Genomic DNA, 23025 nt, shown 5'->3' on the forward strand with positions numbered 1-23025 from the left:
ACCAAGGTTCCTGGCTGTTGGGACAGACGTTACCAGGGCGTTGTCTACGGAAATAGTTAGCTCCCGCATCGGGCAGGACTTAGCTGGGAAGAAGAGAAGCTCAGTCTTGTCTGGGTTCAGCTTGAGGTGGTTGGAGGACATCCACTGTGAGATGTCAGCCAGGCAAGCAGTGATGCGCTCTTCCACCTGGGTGGCAGAGGGGGGGAAGGATAGAAACAGTTGTGTGTCATCGGCATAACAGTGATAGGATATATTGTGGGCAGAGATGATAGTGCCAAGGGATTTAGTGTACAGTGAGAAAAGGAGGGGACCAAGTACAGATCCCTGTGGGACCCCAGTTTGGAGGGTTCGGGGGGATGATAACAGACCTTTCCAGGAGACCTGGTAGGTCCGGTCGGTGAGGTAAGAGGAGAACCACTTTAGTGCCGTCCCGCCGATGCCTAGATCCGCTAGGGTGTCTAGGAGCAGCTGGTGGTTCACTGTGTCAAATGCTGCTGATAGGTCTAGGAGAATCAGGACTGCAGAGTGGGAAGCAGCCTGGGCAGCATGTAGTGCTTCTGTGACTGCCAGCAGGGCAGTTTCTGTGGAGTGGGCTTTTTTGAATCCGGACTGGTTGGGATCTAGCAGGTTGTTATGTGAGAGATGGAGAGAGAGCTGGTTGGAGACAACACGTTCAATGCTTTTTGATAGAAATGAAAGGAGTGATACCGGTCTGTAGTTCTTGACATCTGAGGGGTCAAGGGTTGGTTTCTTGAGGAGTGGTGTTACTCTGGCTGACTTGAGGGCAGATGGGACGCAGCCTGAGGTTACTGAGGTGTTGATGATGGAGGTGATGAAGGGGAGCAGATCAGGTGCGATGGTCTGGAAGATTGGAGACGGGACAGGGTCGAGAGGACAGGTGGTAGGTCTAGTGGAAGTCACTAGTTGTAGGACCTCGTCTGGGGAAAGAGGAGAGAAGGAGGACATGCGTGGTGTGTTGGGGTTAGTGTTGGTTGAGTCAGATGCCACTTTATGGGGGAGGGGGGGGAAGGAGCTGCTGATATCGTCAACCTTCTTCTCGAAGTAGTTGACAAAAACATCAGCAGTGAGGGATGAAGGTTGGGTGGGGGGAGGGGGCTTAAGGAGGGAGGAGAAAGTGGAGAAGAGCTTCCTTGGGTTAGAAGTACAGGATTGGATTTTGGTGTGGTAGAAAGAGGTTTTAGCAGTGGTTAGTGAGAGGGAGAAGGCAGAGAGGAGTGAGTGAAAGTGGGATAGGTCATCAGGTAGCTTTGTCTTGCGCCATTTCCTTTCGGCTGCCCTTAGAGGTGTTCGTTCAGATCTGAGAGTTTCAGATAACCAGGGAGCCGGTGGACATGAGCGAGCTGGCCTGGATGAGAGCGGGCAGTGTTGGTCGAATGCAGATGAGATAGCGGAGAAGAAGGATGAGGTTGCAGAGTCAGGTGAGAGAGAGAGGAAGGACTCCAGGGAGGGTAGAGAGGAGAGAATAGAGGATGAGAGGGAGGAGGGGTTTAGGGATTTGAGATTGCGTCGGGTGGTGACGTTAGGAGGGTTAGTGGGTTTAGGCGGGAGGGTGGAGAGAGAGAGGGAGAAGGTTATGAAGTGGTGGTCAGACCTAATTAACGGAGTAACAGAGAGTGTAGAGGGAGAGCAGGCTCTGGAGAACACAAGGTCCAAAACATTACCAGCCTTGTGAGTGGGAGGGGAGGGAGATAGTGAGAGGTCAAATGAGGCCAGAAGGGATGTAACGGGAAGATACTTCTCTGCTGTAGGAAGGTTGAAATCGCCCAGTAGGATCAGGGGGGTGCCATCTTCCGGAAATGAACTAATCAGGGAATCTAGTTCTTCCAGGAAGTTCCCAAGAGTTCCTGGGGGGCGATAGAGCACAATGAGGGTGAGGGGGACTGGTTGTGATATTGAGATAGCATGGAATTCAAATGTGGACAGAGAAAGGTGAGAGAGATTTAAGACACGGAAATTCCATTTGGGGGACATTAGTAGTCCTGTGCCACCCCCTGCACCTGTTGGGCGAGGGGTGTGGGTAAACTTGTGGGAAACAGAGAGGGCAGCCGGGGTTGCAGAATTGTCTGGGGTAATCCAGGTTTCAGTCAGAGCAAGGAAATGCAGAGACTTGAGGGAGGCGTGGCCTGAAATGAATTCAGGCATTTTCTTTTTGGTAGCTGCATGGCAGTTCCAGAGGCCTCCCTCCACCACCATGTGGTGACTGGGTGAACGAGCTGGATAGATGAGATTTGAGGGATTTCTGAGACGGGGGAAGTAGTGACTAGGACGGCATGAGGGGGAAAGTATGGGGATGGTGGGAAAACACATTGTACAGAGAAAAATAGGTAATATATATATATAGTGGTAGTAATAATAATAGAACAAAAACCGTAGTAATAATGATAATAATAATAATAATACTAATAATTACAAATAATAATAATAATAATAACAATAAATGACAATAATATGTAGTGAAAAAGGATGATACAAAAGGTTGATACAAAACCCTGGGAGGTGGTTTTTCTTCGCTTGATGTGTCTCTGGATGTCCGGGTCTTTTTGCTTTGGCACTAGGCTATGCTAGATAGCCTGTGAGAGTTTGTTCGATGAGGATGGAGATTTAACCAGTCGTGAGCCAGAGTATAGCGTGGGGGCACAGGGAAGACAGACGGGAGGAGAGGAAAGGAACTAAGAGAGCTCAGAGAAGTTTTAAAGAGACAGACAGACAGAAAGAGTGAGTGACCGAAGGAGTGAACGATAAACAGATGTAGATGTTATTAAAAGAGAGTGTCCGAAGAAAATGAACAATAAACAGATGTAGATGTTATTACAAGAGAGAGACAGACAGAGAGTGAGTGACCGAAAAAGGTGTCACACCGCTGGTCAGAGTGTTGTTTGATCTGGGGCATATAAATAGCAGTGCTATTTATATGTCTAGAAGCTATCAACACAGGATTATGCAAAGTCCAGAAAGGGGCTGAATGATTAGCCTACTGGTGATTGTATATATCCTGCTAGCCCCTTGTTCCAGATCAAAGAGGACAGATTGGAACAGACAAAGAAACACAGAAATAGTAGGAAAGACAGAAATAGTATAAAGTATAAAGACAGAAATAGTAGTATAAAGACAGAAGTACAAGATAGTGCAGAAAAACTGGATAGGAAAGGTGGATAGAAAGTTCCTACTGTGTTCAATTTCAAATAGCAGCAGATCGAATCTCAGCAGCTTCTGTCACACCACCACTGGTCAAAGTGTGGGTTATACAACAGTTACCCTTAAAACTAAGAAAATCGCTGAAAGAATATATTTTTTTAATGACAGATGTAGTCACTACGACCACAAATGTCCCAAGAAACTAGCTAGCCTAGCCACCGAGTTTGCTAGCGCTCTGGGAGAACAGAGCAGCTGAATTCTTTGTTTTGATTAGGTGGTGAATGGTGCTGGTTTAACCCACGGCTAGAAGGCTGTTTCAACCAATCAGATTGCTTCCTCGAAACGACCTGTGGTATAATACACGATAATCAACACTAACACTTTAATTTAGAACACACCCAAATCAAATTATACAAATATGTGTTCAATCAATCAATCAATCAATCAATCAAAGCAAACGGCATAAACAATATTAGTTTGCCTCTTCTACAAAAAAAAAAGTTACAAGTTACTGTCGCGCGTCGCGTGCCAAGCTGTCATTCTCTTGTACTTGTATTATTTCCCACCTCGGACGGAGGACAGTCTGGTGAGACCAGCGGTATTCTGTAGTGTCGGTAGGCCAATCAGAGGCAGGCGGGGCGTTACCAGGTCTATGCTCGGACGTAGAATAGATATACGCGTCTGCAACGGGAGGAGGAAGTCAAGCGGAATCATGAAGGAATGCTTCGCATGGAATCTTGGGAAAGCTTAGCAATGGAATCACGCATCACCATCGCCTCCTGTAGAGACCTTTTGTTCTTGTGGTGGTTGATTGAGAGTACCTTTTTCTAACTGACTGGCTTTGTGCAGCAAACGTGACCAAAAAAGGGAAATGAGGAATGTCCAGACGAAAAGTTAAAGTTGAACTCAAAAGTTTTATTCCATCCAAGTTGAAAACAAAATAAAAATACTTTTAGCATATAAACTGTTAGGTAGAAAAAAGAGAATCCTGCACACTGTCTTCACTTAGGTTGGTTCTTATTGCAACGTTTCGGTCGTCAGACCTTCATCAGGCATTCCGTATAGCATATAAACTGTAACTTAGAATAGAAGGAGGTGTAGAGCAACAAAAACCAGACGTAAAAAGCTGTGAACCTCCAATCAACTACACCTGGCCCTCTGATGGCCAGGTATTTATGTCCTCTAGTCTCTGCCATGTCTGTAGAGGGTGACAAAGCACACTAACAGGAATGTTAGACATGGCATACATACATGATGTGATGGCCTATTGTAGGCTCCTACACCTCCCGTTACCTCCATGTTGCCTTCAGTTGAGATACAGACGCCCCAGAGCCAGAAGAGGCGTCTATCTATATATGTCTAATATTGTCTATGAATGGATTGAGAACGGGGAGTGGCCAATAAGCAAAGGGTACGTGGTCTCTACTCCTGAACCTACGTTGAGGTGTGACAAGAGGTATGAGGTTACCTTGTATTTTATAATGGCTGAGAGGCGTGGTGAGGCCTGAGGCCATAGCCTAGTGCTTCCAACCCTCTCAGACCTAATCACATTTATGTTGTTGGGAACTTCGGTTATTGGAGAGATTGTTTAACTCAGCCCAATTTACAATTCATAAAGTGTTCACAGCTCCAGAGAAAACAAGCCACATATCAGCAGTCGGGTTGTGGCAATCATTTCAAGTGGTTTTCTTTTTAAGTTAGCCTACTCCTACTGCATGATGAAGTGGGTTGTTTTGTCCGACCGCAAATAACCCCTACTTGTCCCTTGCATTTCAAAGGACCCCTGTCTAAATTATGTATTATCTGCTGTGATTTAAAGAGATAGTGCATGATTAATGTGTGTAAATACTTGAATGAACCAATGTATCATGAACTCTGAAACTCTAAAGTTAGAGTTTCATGTAAGGTGAAGATAATAATACAACACAATTGAAAAGGCAAGGATAGTAAGATTCACTGGTATTAATTCATCACAATGCCAGAGAAAATATTTTTTTCCACTTTTACTGGTACGAATTTGTGGCCGTTAAAATGGAGTAAAATCCATTTGTATGTGGTTTCTTCATGTTTAGAGACCCTTCCCTGTTTATGCATGTTTAGAGACCCTTCCCTGTTTATGCTTGTGTAAACATCATTTGAAAGTCTTGCGTGTATACACAAAATGTATGCCAAGCACGCAGATTAAAGAGTATTTGTTTGCTGCTTTGTTTCGCTCCCAGAGACAATATTCTTTGTAAGTTAACACCCACTGCCTGCATCTAACGATCATAAAACAAATGGTGAATGACATCTTCATCTTCAGAGACTTTTCTTAAAACAGAAGAATGCAACAGAATGAGTATACAAGTGAACAGGCACTATTTCAAATTGACATGCTTCTTAATGTGCTGTGTCTTTGTTTTTGTTAGCACTTAGTTTCAAGCATAAACAAGTCCCCCGAGTTCTTACTCAGCAGCAGTGGTGGGAAGTAGGCCTAACTATATTGTACTTGAGTACAATTTTGAAGTATTTGTACTTGAGTACTTCCAAGTCTCAGAGGTGAATATTGTACTTTTACTCCACTACAATTATTTTAAAACTTTAGTAACTATAGTTACTTTGTAGATTTTGATTATTATTACAAAACATGTACCAAAGCTCACAATGTGTCGCAATGCGACGCATTGTGAGCTTGTAGATCTGCTATTTTCAAAATGTTTATTACACATTTTATACATTTGAAAACGTGTGAAATGGTACATTCTGCATGAGTATACTTTATACTTTTGGTACTTTAAGTATATTTTGAAGCCAATACTTTTGTGCTTTTACTTAAGTACAGTTTGAATTCCTGACTTTTACTTGTAAAAGAGTAGTTCAGTATTGCAGTATTGATACTCTTGTTTAAGTGAAACATCTGAGTACTTTTCCCACCACTCCTCAGCAGGGTCAAATGAGGATGATGTCTAGCCCTCTTGTCTCTGTTCATGAGAACAGAAAGGAGGCTTCATTGAAAGTCTGTTTACGCATTCAGTTTAGGAGCCATGCTTTTAACATATGATTAAACCTGATTCATTCAGTTAGGAGCCATGCTTTTAACATATGATTAAACCTGATTCATTCAGTTAGGAGCCATGATTTTAACATATGATTAAACCTGATTCATTCAGTTAGGAGCCATGCTTTTAACATATGATTAAACCTGATTCATTCAGTTAGGAGCCATGATTTTAACATATGATTAAACCTGATTCAAACACCAGCGTATGATTATTCAAAAGACGTACTCTGGCAATATTCATGAGGCATCTGTGAAATAGTAGTGCCTGGGACAGTTACACCTCCTAAATCATAGTTTAAGTGTGGGTTGTGTCGTCCAATAATTGATCCTGTGCAGAAGAGCTTCTCTTCCCAGAAGTCTATTCTTAGATGAATTAAGTATAGGGTTGCTATATTCTGAGAGGCTTTATATTGAATACAAACGCTGTATTCTAAATCATGTGCATCCCTATAGGAGCACGGGAGGCCTATTATATTGTGTATCTACAGTAATTGATTTCTGACTTTGTCCACTGGGAACTGTCGCAATTAAGACCCTTGTTCCAAGCTAAAGATTTTACATTGTGAAATTTTGAAAATACACGGATAATAAAATCCCCCCACCATTTACTGAAAAGTTGACTAGACTGAAGAAAGTTCAAAAGATCAACTCAACAACTCATCTGCAAATGATTCAGATTATCTGGCACCCTGAAGGCGATTGATTTGGCTTTCAGAATGCAAACTCTGCAGTCTCTCTGACTGACTCCATCAGCTTCTCAGCCCAGTTTGATCCACTAAAACGAAAGGCATAGCTTTAAATGGAGGAGTACTAATGGGAATGGTACAGTAGCAAATGGTGTCATGGGGAGATGTAACCTCAAGAGCACAACATCTATGGCTTTAGCAGAATTACTAGTATTTAATTCATGCACATTTCTCCTTCTCCTCCTTCGCCTGGTTATCCTTCAACCACATTCATTCTGGCATACTCACTTTTAGCAAATGTCTGTGCCCCTCTTGTGCCAATATGTATCTGTCTGTCTGTCTGTCTGTCTGTCTGTCTGTCTGTCTGTCTACCTGTGTCCTTTTTATGACCATATATGGAAATACTTGGTGTCATACCCTGTATTCCCATATTGGTTGGATTGGCGCATTGGGCGGTTCTGGATATGAAAATATCCGGTATAGACACATCGGTCGGATCGGCAGTTCTGGAAAATCACATATATCCGAATAACTCCCTCCCTCCTTGTTGATGTGCAAGCCGAGTTTGAAGTAAAGTCGGTCCCATATATATACATTACCACCATATCTAGTGCATACTAGCGGTCGGATCTGTGGCTCTGGACAACCGGACCTGGACAACCGGACCTGGACAACCGGATCTGGACAACCGGATCTGGACAACCGGATCTGGACAACCGGACCTGGACAACCGGATCTGGACAACCGGATCTCCATATACAGGGTTTGTTTATGGCTATGTCAGAGTTATAGTGACGTCAGCGGCCCGCCCACCTTTTCAGAGCGCCAAAAAACTAAAACTCAAAGCAGATAAGCGCTCCAGATTATTGGTGCTTTTTCTTTCCCCTTCTATCCAATCCGATGAGTTGAGAGCCGGTGAAGAGACAAAGAGATTGTTCTTGTCTGATCAGACTCCGCCTGAACTTGAGTGACAGGCAACATCAAGACAGAGAAGGCGCTGCAAGCTACTCTGATTTGAAGACTGCACAGAAAAGACACACTCTGCGTTTTTTCAGCCTGCAAACAGTGTGTGATAGTCTCCTAAGGGGCCGTGTGTGATAGTCTCCTAAGGGGCCGTGTCCAGTGTCCACAGAATCATTTTTGAGCTGTCAGCGCCTTTCTGCCATCTGCATTCATATGGCGAAGACACTCTGGAGTGCTCCTCTGCCCTGCGCTGTGCCTTGTCTTTCAGCGCTCTCGCCATCCAGTGCCTTTGGGCGCTTCAAACAGAAAATACTTCAACTTTTGGCGAAGAGCGCTGCTCATCAAGGTCGCGTTTGATCCTCCCGACTGTCTGACAACCTGCTCATTATTGTATGACCTAACTTTGAATCGTTACCACAACCCTGAGAATTCCAGGTTTACGGTTATTTTGGGTAGTCTATTGTGCCAATAATAACGCAGATCATTCAAGCACAGCAGTGCTTGGTTTTGAATGTTGCAGGCGTCAATAAACGTTCCGTGTACGAAGCATACATGATATGCAAAGCGCTTCTACTTTAACTATAAAGATATTTTAAAACGCATTCTAACTCAAGTGTATGTCAGAGTAAACACCACAACTATAATGACAGCAGTGGTTATAGGGCTTAGTGCAGATGGCCCTTTAGTGGTTAAAACTTAAAACTAAAATGATAACAAATAAATAACTCACTCAGCAGCTTCTGAATTATATTCAGAAGCCAGCCTATGCCAATTTGCTCCGATGTAGATTGCAATAATGGACCCCTATCAACAAAGATTGAAGGGAAATGACTAGAGTGATGCTGGGTGTGTGTTATGAGAGACCGTGTCATGTCGTCCTTGCGTTATGCAGGTGCCCGTGTTGACAAGGAGCCTCAATCAGTCTCTGATCGATGCCACATTAATCTCTGTCATCCTCGTGATCCATTTACCCATTTCATCGCCCAGCCATGTCTTAGGAAAGCATCCATCACCCCCTCTCCTCCCACAACACACACATCCTCCCAAATTAAGGCCTGTCACCATCGGTCAGGGGGGTGTGAGAGTATGGGGAATGTATGTACATCTAATCAATCGAGTGATCAATTAAAGTCAGCTGTATGTAGTGTGTGCGTGCGTGCGTGCGTGTGCGTGCGTGTGTTAGTATATATGAGCAAGAGAGTGAGTGAGAGATAAAGGTATTTCTACAGGTTTTATACATATAAACATATCAAACATTTAATCTCCCTTCAGATGTCATTGGGGTATTTGTCAATGTCAACTATCAGGAGCAGTTCAGCTACAGCCAGCCATGTTTGATGGACTTTCAAGCTGATTTGTCCAACTAATTATTTGATAGTCGGTCAAGCACGGCAAAGCTGTCCACTGTGACCCGTCCAATCAGTCCTGACTGAGAAACACAAAAAATACACCCATCAAGATGCCGTCTAGTGGGAGGGGGGTGGTGGTGGGGGGGGGGGGGTGGGTTGGCAGCCTTGGTGGACTTGAGATGGATTGATTTATCAATAATGAGGCTAAGTGGACGCATTAGAAAAGCAATGGTGACCAGAAGCTCATCCATAAACATCAATTTGGGTTTGATTGTGATGCACGACAGGATAACATACTTATCCCCTTATCAAGCACAATCCCAAGAGAGACAGGATAACATACTTATCCCCTTATCAAGCACACGACAGGATAACATACTTATCCCCTTATCAAGCTCAATCCCAAGAGAGACAGGATAACATACTTATCCCCTTATCAAGCACAATCCCAAGAGAGACAGGATAACATACTTATCCCCTTATCAAGCTCAATCCCAAGAGAGACAGGATAACATACTTATCCCCTTATCAAGCACAATCCCAAGAGAGACAGCGGCCCCTTTTCTGAGACAAATACATGTGTCAAGAGTGGTTATTTATTTTTTATTTTTTTTAATCGTACCAGTTGGTTTTATTATGACAATGCACACTCGCTAAGCAAAAAAGCCTTGGCATCCTACAAGAACCAACTACATCATGATACGGGTTAGGGTTAGGGTAACCCTAACCCTAACCCTGATACACTGTACGTGTCACTCGCTTCCAACCTGCATCGACCAGTCACTGAATGGACTGCAACATACATCATTATTGCAAAGGGTCACTTTCAGTCAAAAACAAACAAAACAAAAACAAAACAAACAAAAACAAAAAGAATCGTTAGCAAACAGAAGGGCATAAAAATAACATTTTTTGATTACATAAAATACGGGTCATTCCAACTTTTTGTATAGCAGGAGATACATTTTTATATGCAAACGCACACACACACACACACGCTGAAAGAACTTAAATAAAAATAAAAACACTTGAAATATGTGACCCATGAGAGAGAGACAAAAGGGTGTACATAATCGAATCAATCTAAGCTAAGATTTTACAAATCGTGGACTAATCATTCATCTTTTTTTTCCTTATTTTTTTTTTTCTTTTTCCTTTTCATAATCAAACAATTTGAGGCTGTATCAAAAACTTTGTAAAAAAATTAGAGATTTTTTCCATGACCATTATTTTGTTGTGTGATTTTTTCCCTTCAGATATGTCCTCTCCCTCCCTTTCCTCTCTCTGTCATCTTCACGCTAAGCTCTCCTCTCTCTCCTCTGACCTCTAGAGCTGATTTATACTTTGTCGCATGACACCATAGCGGACCGAAAATAACCCGTCTATAGGCTCACCGCGCGCTGTGGAACGAGAGCTGTGAGCCTATAGATCTATAGGCTCACAGCGCGCTGTGGAACGGGAGCTGTGAGCCTATAGATCTGCTGTTTTCAGTCTGCAGGCGCCGTTGTGCGGTGGAGCATAAATTACAGTAGGCATACAATGTGACTGACTCTACAGTCCCTTACCGGGGTGACATTCTCCATTGGCACGCTGTTTGTTTTTTGTTTTGTTTGCTTTTTTTTTTTCTCTTTCCCTCCTCTCTCCCCCAGAGCTGAGAGTTGAGCCTCGGTACATAAAAAAATAATTTCCCCTGGTCTAAAATAAACTGCAGGGCTCCTCAGTTCCCAGTTGCCATAAGACATCTGGAGCTGATGTGTAAATATTACAGCTCCAACCTGACAAGTGAACCACGGTATGTACAAAAAGACACTTTTTGTTGCATTACTGAAAAAAAGCAGAAATCGCAGTTCCACCATCAGTTAAGATCGTCAACTAAAACGTATAGGCATCCATTTTTTGGAGTGAAAACAGCGGAAAAGGGGGAACCTGTTGATTGTGTACAACAGCAATCCATGCCTCGCAGAACGTACCGAACCTTTAGCCAAACTGTCTCTAAAATGGTTTTGCCCCTAATTGATCTGTCAAAAGGCAAGAGAAAAGGACAGTTACGTGCTTTCCCGACACACTGTAAGCGGGCAGGTCTGTGACTGAGAGCTGTGGCTTCCATCCGATCCGGCTGTTCATTCACTCGCCCTCTCAGATATGAACTGTGCATACTCTGTTTTAATTATCCACCCAGCCAAACATAATGTACATAATATCTGCTGAGTGTAAGAACAATAAACAAGGATATCTTCACATCGCAGAGAGCATCCGTTGTTGACTCGTACGAGACGTGTTCGAGACGTGTTCGAGACGTGTTCGAGACGTGTTCAAGACGTGTTCGTATTGTTTCACCGAGGAGAATAAAAAAGAGCTCCTGCAGATTATTTTAGGGAGGCACTCCCTTCCTTCTATCTGTCTTCTTCCACCACCCCAAAAAAATAAAATATATATATAATAATGCTATCTATCAGAACATCTTTTCGATATACAGTGAATCTTTAAAATGGATAAAATCAAACAAACATCATTTATTATTCATGTCTAATTCGTTTTTAGGCTACCTTGTTATTCTCATCTCGACTAGACATAAGGATAGAAATGGACAGCTAATGTTAAAAGGCAAACTGTATGGAGTCCCAACGCACGCGCACACACACACACACACACACGCACACGCACACACACACACACGCACACACACACACAGGCCTCTCATTCGTATATGTGTTGTCTGCAGGGGCGATCCAAAATCCTTGCAATAAAGATTTGTTTTTTTCATATATTCAGAGAATCACTCTCTGTCTCCTTATTAAAAACCAGAGGTTCTGCCTGCAGAGGCCCTGTACCAGGGGACAGCTGGGTCTGATGGCAGTTCATTGTCTTCTCGTATTATTAAAAAGGGGCACAAAAGGAGCACTGTTAGGCAAAGTAGTTTGATGTGAAGTATGTCCAGAAATAAACAGAAATTGGGGGATGCAGACACAGAAGACCCCCAAAACAAAAGCAGATTTTCAAAACAACATTGAGGAGGAAAAAAAACAAACAGATAAAAGCGCTGGGATAGGAGAACACTTTCTCCCCAACTGTCGCTTGCTGACCAACTTGGTCAGCTCGTGAGCCGGCATAACAAGACGTTGTTTGTTCTTTGCAGGCCACCATAGTAGCTGGGTTCAAAGTTCAAACTGAACCAGTAGTCCTGCCCAGCCTTTTTTTTCTTTTTTTCTTTTTTTACAGCCAATCAACCCTATCTCTCTTCCTGAAACACCCATCCCTTCCCCCCCCATCCCAAACCAGAGTCCAAGTTGTCAGTATTGTACTTGTAGCACCTCTTTTCAAATCCCTCCCCTTTGTGTATATATCCAAACAGACAAAACATCAGCAAGGAAACCATCTCCTCAGTTCCATTCAGGTGTCCTCTCCCTCTGCCCTTGTGAGGGGAGGGCAGGGCTAAGTCTTAGGGTGGCACGTAGGGGGGTGGGGATCTGTAGGGGGTCATGTTCTTGGGACGGGAGCCCTTGCCCTCCATGGGGGTGGTGAACGGAGGCGGTGGCTGGTAGGGCGGTGCGTTGGGGTCCTCGTCCCGCAGAGCCGTGTACTCCCCTAGCAACTCCTGGTTTAGGGGGGTGGTCTCCGGCGTGGCCATGTTGGGGTACTCGGGCGGCGGGAGTGGGGGCTTCTCCTCCTGGAGGATAAGGGGCATGCTGGAAGAGGGAGGGGGTTTGGAGTCGTCCAGCTCGTCGGCAAAGATGATTGGCACGCCCTTCTTGATGAAGGTGGCCTGGTCCTCAATGGTCAGCTTGCCCTTCCGCTTCTTCCTGTAGCAGATCATCGCTATGATGCCGGCGATCAGCAATATGGCGGCCACTACGACGGCAGGGATCACCGTGTGGAGATACACATCGTCCGTGCTCTGGCGGCCCGTGCCCGAGGCCGGCGTCACAGCGGCGACCTCCACCATGGGAATGCTGTGCTCCGGGACGAAGGACCACATCCTGCAGCTAGCTTTGCCCGACACCTTGACGTCCAAGGGCCTGAACTCGGGCCCCATGGTGCTGGTGAAGTACGGCTTGGGCGCGCCGTTGTCTTTAGCCAGCTTTGCACTCATTTCGGCGATCTGCTCCTTGGGACACGGGTTCTGCGGGAGGCTGGTGTTTGTCCACTCCACCACGATGGAGCCCTTGGTGATGTTGCGCAGGCTCACCGTGCTGCTGTTGCGGTCGCCCAGGGCCATCGCCAGCCTCTTCACCAGCAGGATCTTGAGGTGAATGTTGTTGGTCACCGACTGCAGCTCGCCGTCGAAGCGCGCTTTGAAGAGCACCGGGGTCTTGTCGTTGAGAGGCCAGCGGTTCACCCGCACCTCGAAGGCGTCGATGGCATTGAGGCCGCCTTTGTCGGTGGCGTGCATGAAGTACTCGTGCTTGCCGATGTGCTGGGCATCCGGCAGGCCGTAGAGGAGCTGGCTGGTGGTGTTGAACTGGATCCAGGAGCGTTCTCCCACCGCTTCGTTGTGGTTCTCCCGCAACGTCAGGCGCAGCTTGTCCGTGGTGCCGTCCTCGATGTCGAAGAATGTGTCGGAGGGGATTTTGACCTCGAAGTAGGTTCCCACCAGTGCATTGACCTGGTCTATGGGGTTGCGCAGCTCAGGCTTTATGTTGTGGAGGTCTGGGACGACAGGGACGACAGGGACGACAGGGACGAGAGGAACGACGGGCGAAGGCGTGGTGCTTCTGGACGGCTTGGCCGTGGTGGTCTTGGGCTCCCTGGGGGGTGCTGGCGTTTTGGGCTTCTTGGGCCTCTTAGTCGGCCTTGTGGTGGGGGTTGGGGTAGGTGGCGTGGCAGTGGGCACGACAAAGGTAGGCCTGGTCACAGTGGCCTGGATGGTGACGGTGCTTGTGGCCTCCATCACCTTGGTTGGCTGTGGCGGTCCCAGGGTCGGGGTGTGAGAGATGGACTCGCGGACCCTAATCGTGGGCTTGCCAGGCAAGGGAACAGGTTCTCTCACGGGTGAGGCGAAGCTTTCGGTGGGGCCGGTGATGGACGGAGAGGAGAGGGTCGGGACGATCCTAACCGGAGGCTCCACCAGCGTCGTAGGGGGAAGCACGGTCAGAACAGGAGTCGGGGTGTTGTTCAGAGCACGCCTCACCCTCTTTGGGACGTGGGGTTTCTTGTTGGCAATGTGCCAGCCCACCACGGGGTAGCCCAGCTTAGCGGACATGGTGCCCTCCTTGGCGGGAGTCTGGACGCTGTTGATGTTTGGGACCGTGGTCTGGTCCAGGGAGCAGCCCAGCTTCCACGACAGCAGGGCTCCGTTTTCCACCACCTAGTTGCAATGAAATGCATGTATTAATACACTTTGCATTATGTATTAACCCATTTTGACCTGAGATCAGATTCTAAAAATGTCTTCTACATCCTGACAGTTTTCTGAAAAATCTGTGTTTCTAAGTATTCGTTCTTCGATCTTTTCAAAAATAGCAGACCTACAAGCTCATAGCGCGCCACTCGGTGGCGCGCTATGAGCTTGTAGGTCTGCTATTTTTCAATAGCTAAAGCATAACATAATGCTAACACCAAAAGGGGTTCCCGCCCAAAATGGGTTAATAACCCTAATTTATTATAGTTTTATACTCATGTGTTAACTACCAAACGTACTCGTATTTATTATTATTATTATTATTATTATTATTATTATTATTATTATTATTATTATTATTATTAGATGTACTTTGCATTCTGGAGAATCTCAAAGTGCTACAGAAGCAAATGCATGAAATAAAAAAGAAGAAACAGCACTAAAAACATCCAAGAAATGGAAACAACATTTAAACATAGAGGTTATTAATTCCCTCTCCCTTTATCCATCCGTCCCTCCATCCATTCAGTTAGTCTTCATCTACAACTGATGACATTTTCACTCATCCATCCATTCATTCATGTTCGACCAAAGCACCAACGCACCTTCTTAGCATTTCCCGGACCAGCCATGAACGCCGACATGTCAAACAGCCGGTTGTTGACCACCGGGAGGATCTTCATGTGCTGCAGAGCCACGCCGGAGAAGCCCCGCATCCTGTCCAGGAGCTCCACCCTCTGCTCCGAGGTCATCTTGGTCAGATCGGCGTCCAGGATCACCGTCAGCACCGTCACGGGTTCCTCGTTGCCACAGATAAACGGCTGCACCTCGTTGGCGTCCAGAGAGGCCTGGTTGAGCGCCAGCTGTGCCTGCTCGCCGTCCAAGTGATCCTCAGGGTGGACCTCGATGGAAAAGACCTCCGAGGCGGGCGAGGCGGGGGACTTAGTGCGGTTGGCGATGGAGACGGAGATGTAGTGGACACCCTTGTCCTCCTCTAAGGGGAGACCTTGGAGGACCCCGCTGTCCCAGTCCCAATGGAGCCAGGCCGGAAGGACATCCTTACCCATCTCGGTGATCTGAACAATGGAAGAGAGAGAGAGAAACTTGAGGTGAGATAAAATATCTATTATTATAATAGATAAAATAGCTATTATTATGCTGTTCAAGAGTATTGCAAAGTGTGTCGAGTCCATTTACTCAGAGAGAGAACATAAGTAGACCAGATAATGATTCTTTGACAGAACAAAAATATCAAACAAAAAGAGAAGGCATGGTGATTAATTATTTGCTCTGAGGCAAAAAGAGAGAGGGAACAAAGTAGTGACATTTTTAATCTAAAAAACTGTTTAAATAAACAGACATCTTGAAGATAATTCATTGGAAGACAATGTTTCTTTGATGACCTCACTTCCTGTGATAAAAAGTCAAGTGATTTTATTTGATAAGACGCGTGTGGACGTCCTGGGCATCAGAAGTGTCCTCGTCTCACCCACACAGAATGTCATCCTCCATTTCTCCATTCACACTTAACTGAATCCCTTAAAACCTACTCTCCAATCCATTTGTTTGGATTGGTCTGACAGCATATAATGGAGAATAGCGGTGACAACAGGGAGTGGGGAGGGCGTACTGTATCTGAAAAGTCACGCACTCTATTTGAGATGACAATGTCGCAGTGTTGCATGAAGAGCACTGAGACAAATTGAAACAACATAAATCTGAAAACAGGCCATGAGATACGGGTCGGCTTTCAAACTATTCACTGCAAATCATGTACACATGGCACACATTTCGGCCACACCCACAAGAACCCCCGACCTACAGGAATACAGACCAGTGGATTGTAATTTGAATCTGGACTAAAATTAAAATAATTTAGCCAATTACATGGCTGGGGACACCCCTGTGCCTGGCAGTTGGATGGAGAGAAATGGATCACAAGGGAGTGACTGACACACACACGCATGAATCAATGCACGCACGCACGCACGCACAAACGAGAACAAATGTGCCCTACGCTCCCCTGCGCCCCTGCTCCCCTGCGCCCCTGCTCCCATGTGCCCTACGCTCCCCTGCTCCTTTAAGTTAATTCTGCAGCTAATAAATCCTGGTTGATAAATTATGTAGAGGCAACACCATCATTAATGATCTAACCAGCACACAGGCAGTGCCGGGGGGGAAACGCACACACGCACACACGCACACACGCACAACATGCACAGGCAATAGGAAACACACAATGCACACAATACTGTACACATAGGACATACTAGCAGATACACACAAACATGCAAACACTGGCATACACAAATACACACAAATATATATTTGTGAGTATATCATGTATGTACAAGTTATGGACACTGGCACAAAATAAAAACACTTTGATGTATGTATTTGATGGATGTATGTTAAAAATAATTAACCCATTTTGGGCGGCAACCCCTTTTGGTGTTTTAAACATTATGTTATAATTTAGCTATTGAAAAATAGCAGCTTGTAGGTCTGCTATTTTTGAAAAATTGTGAAAATATTTATTTCAGAAAACTGGAGGATTTAGAAGATTTTTTTTTAAATTTCGAGGTCAGGCTTAAATGGGTTAAAAACCAAGTGTAGTATACAATGTGTCCGCGACCCACAAATGGGTCCCCGACCCACTGTTTGGGAAACAGTGCTTAATGTAGGGCATGTGGCCTCCTAGTCACAGCACGGTTGTTTACAGTCTCCCCCCTGTTGGTCACAATGGCCACTAGTGCCGACTGTAGCGATTGACAACCTCGTTCTGCAAACGGCGTTCCACACAGCAGGCGAGCACGACTATAGGCCTTCATGTTTACATTTCTTCTGCATCAGAACAGCAGTCGATGTGGGTCCAGTAAGTAAAGCCCTTTGGTAAATGGTCTGCATTTCTATAGCGCCTTTATCCGAAGCGCTTTACAATGTGCATTGCATTCACCCATTCACACACACTGCACACACACACACACACACACACACACACACACACACACACACACACACACACACACACACACACACACAGACAGACAGTGGAGGCAACCATGCGAGGCATCCACCTGATAACCGGGAGCATTTAGGAGTTAAGTGTCTTGCTCAAGGACATTTAACACGAAGCCCCTTTGAGAATTGAACAGTGATTAAGGGCTACACAAATAAACTTAATGTGACACTTTTTTTCCCCTCAATCAGTATCTATATGAACACACATAAAATGCGCGCACACACACACACACACACACACACACACACACACACACACACACACACACAGCTTTATCAGCTGCTAAGCCTCTAACAATTATCTCTCCGCAGACTCCAATTCCTTCGGTACACTTCCCACCTCCTACAAGAGCCTCGACACCTCCTCAAACCTCCTCCCCCTACAGTAATTAAACATCCTTCTTCTCCACCTTGGGAAGTTCCACACCAAACCACATCAGAAAGGCACACGCACACGCACTCGCACTCGCGCCAGCGCACCGGCAGCAGGAAAAGGCGAGGCCCTGTTTATTTATTTCAAGACCACACAGTGATTCTCACAATAACAGTGATTCACATGATTAATGAATGGAAGTCTCATACACATCACACATGTGTGGAAACGGAGCACGTTTTCTTTTTTATTATGATGTCCCCCCCATTCCAAAAGATACCCATTCATAGAACAATTCTCATCCACATTTCTCATTTGCTAGCTGTGCTTGTAGCTACCGCAGGCGTCGAGAACAAAACTAAACCAAACTAAACTAAAGCAAAATACCTCAAATGCAGAGAAATAAGAGTCACGCCTTATTTAACTTTGTCAAGGGTCTGTGAGAAGCGCTGAAACTTTGAACCAAGCTCCTGGCGACACCACATGGCACCCCAAATTAAATCATAAGGAGAGAACCCACGAAGGCCGAGGCGGTCGCCGGGCAGTAATCTTGTGTGAATGGTCATAATTGCTCTGTAAATTGCCCTGTCGTTCTCCCCTCGAGCACAGGGCTGATCTCTCTCTCTCCTACCCCTACGCTGCTAACGACGGGCGGCTTAAAATGATGACGGAGCGTGCTTTATTTGATTTGTCAGGTACTCAGGCGAATGCGAGAGGTCGTCAAGCCGCGGGGCCGCGGGGGCCCCGATTGAAATCACACACAACGCATGTTAATAAGATGATGACTATTTCAGACTGCTCGAAACGAGGCCGCAAAGATTACAGTAGTTACAGAAAGTCAAGTGCCCGGATTCACCGCAGGTGCACCGTATGCCGTGTTGCAGCTTCAACATCTCCTGGACCAGCTGGTGAAAGAATGTGTCCGGGGAAAATTAATGACAATATGAATGATGCACTTAACCCCAGATCACTCCATTTGGGGATGTTGAGGGGATGATAGTGGACGACTGAGGTCGCACTGGGCAGCTCCCGGGTGTGAGCAGCGGCGTGTTGGTTGGAGAGCTGCAGTTATTCCACCAGCAGAAAGCTGTGCCTTCCCATCGGAGCATTCTTCTCGACTATTAGATTACTGCCGGAAGCATCTTTATGCACAACGGAGATGCCTCCAATCCCCTCGCACCCCCTCGCCCCTCGCTCCCCTCGCACCCTGCTCGACGTGCTCGTGTCTATACAAGTGATGTATAGTGATGCGCAGAAGTGGGGGTTGAACCCCAGCCTGCCGTAGTGCCAATAGGGCTGAAGTGGGGGTTGAACCCCAGCCTGCCGTACTGCCAATAGGGCTGAAGTGGGGGTTGAACCCCAGCCTGCCGTCCTGCCAATAGGGCTGAAGTGGGGGTTGAACACCAGCCTGCCGTAGTGCCAATAGGGCTGAAGTGGGGGTTGAACCCCAGCCTGCCGGACTGCCAATAGGGCTGAAGTGGGGGTTGAACCCCAGCCTGCCGTAGTGCCAATAGGGCTGAGCCCTGATTGGCAGGGCTGTTGTGTGCCGGGTCTTGGCTGGGTGCTGCTGCACTAACATAATGTGTCTGAAGGGAAAGAGTTTGACGTTTGACCCTAAAGGTTCACATGCTAGATCAGAAACTATCCAGCCATTCCATTATCCAGCATAAAACCCACACCATTGGCATGTTTACGATTTGTTCTCGTCTTAAAAACTAAAGAAAAATAAGCCCCAAAAAAGGAGGAGGAAACATGCAGTTCATTCTGTCGTGGATGCCACTGTGCTCCGACTACCTGGTGCTCTACCTGGTGACTACCTGGTGCTCTGACTAGTGACTACCTGGTGCTCTACCTGGTGACTACCTGGTGCTCTGACTAGTGACTACCTGGTGCTCTACCTGGTGACTACCTGGTGCTCTGACTAGTGACTACCTGGTGCTCTACCTGGTGACTACCACTGTGCTCTGACTAGTGACTACCTGGTGCTCTACCTGGTGACTACCACTGTGCTCTGACTAGTGACTACCTGGTGCTCTGACTACCTGGTGCGATGTCCTAGTTTTGTAACATCTCGTGAAGGAAATCCAGTTCACTTGATTTCATTATTTATTCGCCACAGGACATTTTTGGTCATCCTGGCCTTCAACAAGTTACAAAGGATGGCATGCATTCCTTACTTAAAGAGGCTGGTAGGTTGCCTGGTGAATCTCACTCCCAACTACCAATCATTGTCTATGTTCAAAATGGCATTCTTCTTATACCTGCTATAGTGCATAATGAGTACTTTCTACTTTTGGTACTTCAAGTACATTTTGATACTACGTTTTATTTTATCGAATTCAAGACTTTTACTTGTAACAGAGTATTTCTATATTGCAGTATTGATATTGTTACCTAAGTAATATGTTTTAACCCATTTTGGGCGGGAACCCCTTTTGGTGTTAGCATTATGTTATGCTTTAGCTATTGAAAAATAGCAGATCTACAAGCTCATAGCGCGCCACTCGGCCTACATGTTCTTCCACCACTGCCAAAATGGACACATTGTGTTTTGCTAACACACTATTCATCTAAAAAATAAGGCTAAAAGGCAACCCACAGACCAGCCTGGTTTACAAGCAAGCTATTAAGACCGGGGCTATTAAGACCGGGGCTATTAAGACCGGGGCTATTAAGACCGGGTCTATTAAGACCGGGGCAAGGGCACCGAGATTTACATACTGATGCAGACATCACCGCAGCCCCACTGTTTAATGCCTGGACTCTTTGCCATAGCCATTTCCAAGCGGTCTACTGGGGATTCGTTAGATTCTTAAATTGCTATCTCTTTCCACAATCAGAGGAGAATACAAAGTGACTGAACTGGCAACCGCTTGATGTAGACACAAGCAATGGCTGACATCTGCTCAGTCTTAAGTTTAATTAAAAAAGAGAATAATAACTAATCTCATCAAAGACAGGCTGCGTTTGATCGTGGCTTGCGCGTTGCACACACACACACACACGCACACACACACACACACACACACACACACACACAGCGACACGCACGCGTTAGCCAGGAAGTCACCGTGACTATCTGCATGCTATAAGCTAGCAGGATAGAGCTGGTGTGGAAACGGTCTTGTGATGGATGGGTGTAAAACAGAGGAAGACATTAGCCTCTTGCATCATGTTTGATCTACTCTCCATCCATCGCTCCTTCTGGATAGTTTCTTGTTTGTTTTGCGGGGGTTTTGTATGTCAGTGCAGTCCTTGGTTGCAGAGGATATGATATGATCATTTTAACCACTTCAAACCCTATATGCTCCTTGTTTCATCTCCACCAACACTCGATCTACAAAATAGCCGACCTACAAGTTCACAACGTGTTGCCGAGCACATGTAGATCTGACATTTTCACTGACCGCTCTGACCCAGAATAGGGATGCTAGGGTTCACTTGGTGGCGCGTTATGAGCTTGTAGATCTGCTATTTTTCATAACACAATGCTTAGTTAAAACACCAAAAGGGGTTCCCGTACTGAATGGGTTAAGATGTAACGGCCATGACTCGTACAGACATGTATAGGCTCTCCCAGGTAATGGCGTCTATTTAGTAGTGCAATCATGATCAGGGTGAGGAACCCCCGATCAGGGTGAGGAACCCCCGATCAGGGTGAGGAACCCCCGATCAGGGTGAGGAACCCCCGATCAGGGTGAGGAACCCCCGATCAGGGTGAGGAACCCCCGCTCTCATCATGATCAGGGTGAGGAACCCCCGCTCTCATCATGATCAGGGTGAGGAACCCCCAGGGTGAGGAACCCTCAGGGTGAGGAACCCCCGCTCTCATCATGATCAGGGTGAGGAACCCTCAGGGTGAGGAACCCTCAGGGTGAGGAACCCCCGCTCTCATCATGATCAGGGTGAGGAACCCCCGCTCTCATCATGATCAGGGTGAGGAACCCCCGCTCTCATCATGATCAGGGTGAGGAACCCCCGCTCTCATTATGATCAGGGTGAGGAACCCCCGCTCTCATTATGATCAGGGTGAGGAACCCCCGCTCTCATTATGATCAGGGTGAGGAACCCCCGCTCTCATCATGATCAGGGTGAGGAACCCCCGCTCTCATCATGATCAGGGTGAGGAACCCCCGCTCTCATTATGATCAGGGTGAGGAACCCCCGCTCTCATTATGATCAGGGTGAGGAACCCCCGCTCTCATCATGATCAGGGTGAGGAACCCCCGCTCTCATTATGATCAGGGTGAGGAACCCCCGCTCTCATTATGATCAGGGTGAGGAACCCCCGCTCTCATTATGATCAGGGTGAGGAACCCCCGCTCTCATCATGATCAGGGTGAGGAACCCCCGCTCTCATCATGATCAGGGTGAGGAACCCCCGCTCTCATTATGATCAGGGTGAGGAACCCCCGCTCTCATCATGATCAGGGTGAGGAACCCCCGCTCTCATCATGATCAGGGTGAGGAACCCCCGCTCTCATTATTTTCTCCTGGGAGACGCACACATTTTCATCACCTGACCTCTTTTGAGGACAGGTGAAGGGAGTGTGAGAAGGAACGACGGACAGAGGCAGGCCGGGGAAGAGAGAGAGAGAGAGAGAGAGAGAGAGAGAGAGAGAGAGAGAGAGAGAGAGAGAGAGAGAGAGAGAGAGAGCGAGAGAGAGAGAGAGAGAGACTGAGCAAGAGAATGACAATGATGAAGAGAGATAGACTGTCTAGAGAGAAGAGCACAGGAGAAAATGGCTGTGTGATGTGAAAGAAACCGAGAGACTGCAAGAGAAGAGAGAACGAGAAAACAAGCAGAGAAGCGACAGAGAAGAGAGGAACACAGTGACACTGTTAGCTCTTAAATGACTGCAAGACAAAGAGAGACAGCAGAGAATGAGACTATGATATTTCCCTACACGTGCAGATATCAAAGTCCAGGAGTCCCTCAGCGGCTTTAGGGTGAGGTGGGAGAGAGAGAAAGGAGGCCATTGTTGTGAGGAGAGAAAGACGGCCATTGTTGCCGACAGGAGCCCAGTGACAGCTCCACAGATAAGCTTCATATTTTGGCGTCGTGGAGTAAGGAGAGAGAGAGAGAAGAGGGCTTGGCA

General features: G+C 46.3%; 1 protein-coding gene and 2 long non-coding RNA genes across 4 annotated transcripts in view; 1 reads left to right on the forward strand and 2 right to left on the reverse strand.

Moving 5' to 3' along the window:
- Positions 1-9776: 9776 nt before the first annotated feature.
- On the reverse strand, positions 9777-10018 carry LOC306930216. The gene is made up of 2 exons (XR_013790864.1): positions 9923-10018; positions 9777-9883 (listed from the first exon to the last, which is right to left on the reverse strand). It is a non-coding gene; the product is annotated as an uncharacterized lncRNA (long non-coding RNA).
- A 460-nt stretch (positions 10019-10478) lies between these two features.
- On the forward strand, positions 10479-12421 carry LOC306930215. Its single transcript, XR_013790863.1, has 3 exons — positions 10479-10574; positions 10623-11493; positions 11539-12421. It is a non-coding gene; the product is annotated as an uncharacterized lncRNA (long non-coding RNA).
- A 32-nt stretch (positions 12422-12453) lies between these two features.
- Positions 12454-23025, reverse strand: part of dag1 (dystroglycan 1) — a 45969-nt gene continuing 35397 nt past the window's right edge. For both annotated transcript variants that reach the window (XM_079511048.1, XM_079511049.1), the window contains 2 exons: positions 15138-15608; positions 12454-14499 (listed from right to left, as the gene is read on the reverse strand). In XM_079511048.1, the coding sequence (XP_079367174.1) occupies positions 12634-14499; positions 15138-15608 (2337 nt within the window). In that variant the 3' untranslated portion in view covers positions 12454-12633. The remainder of the gene's footprint in view (positions 14500-15137; positions 15609-23025) is intronic.

The sequence above is a fragment of the Electrona antarctica genome (genome assembly GCF_951216825.1).
Source record: "Electrona antarctica genome assembly, chromosome: 9".
Classification (NCBI taxonomy): Eukaryota; Metazoa; Chordata; class Actinopteri; order Myctophiformes; family Myctophidae; genus Electrona; species Electrona antarctica.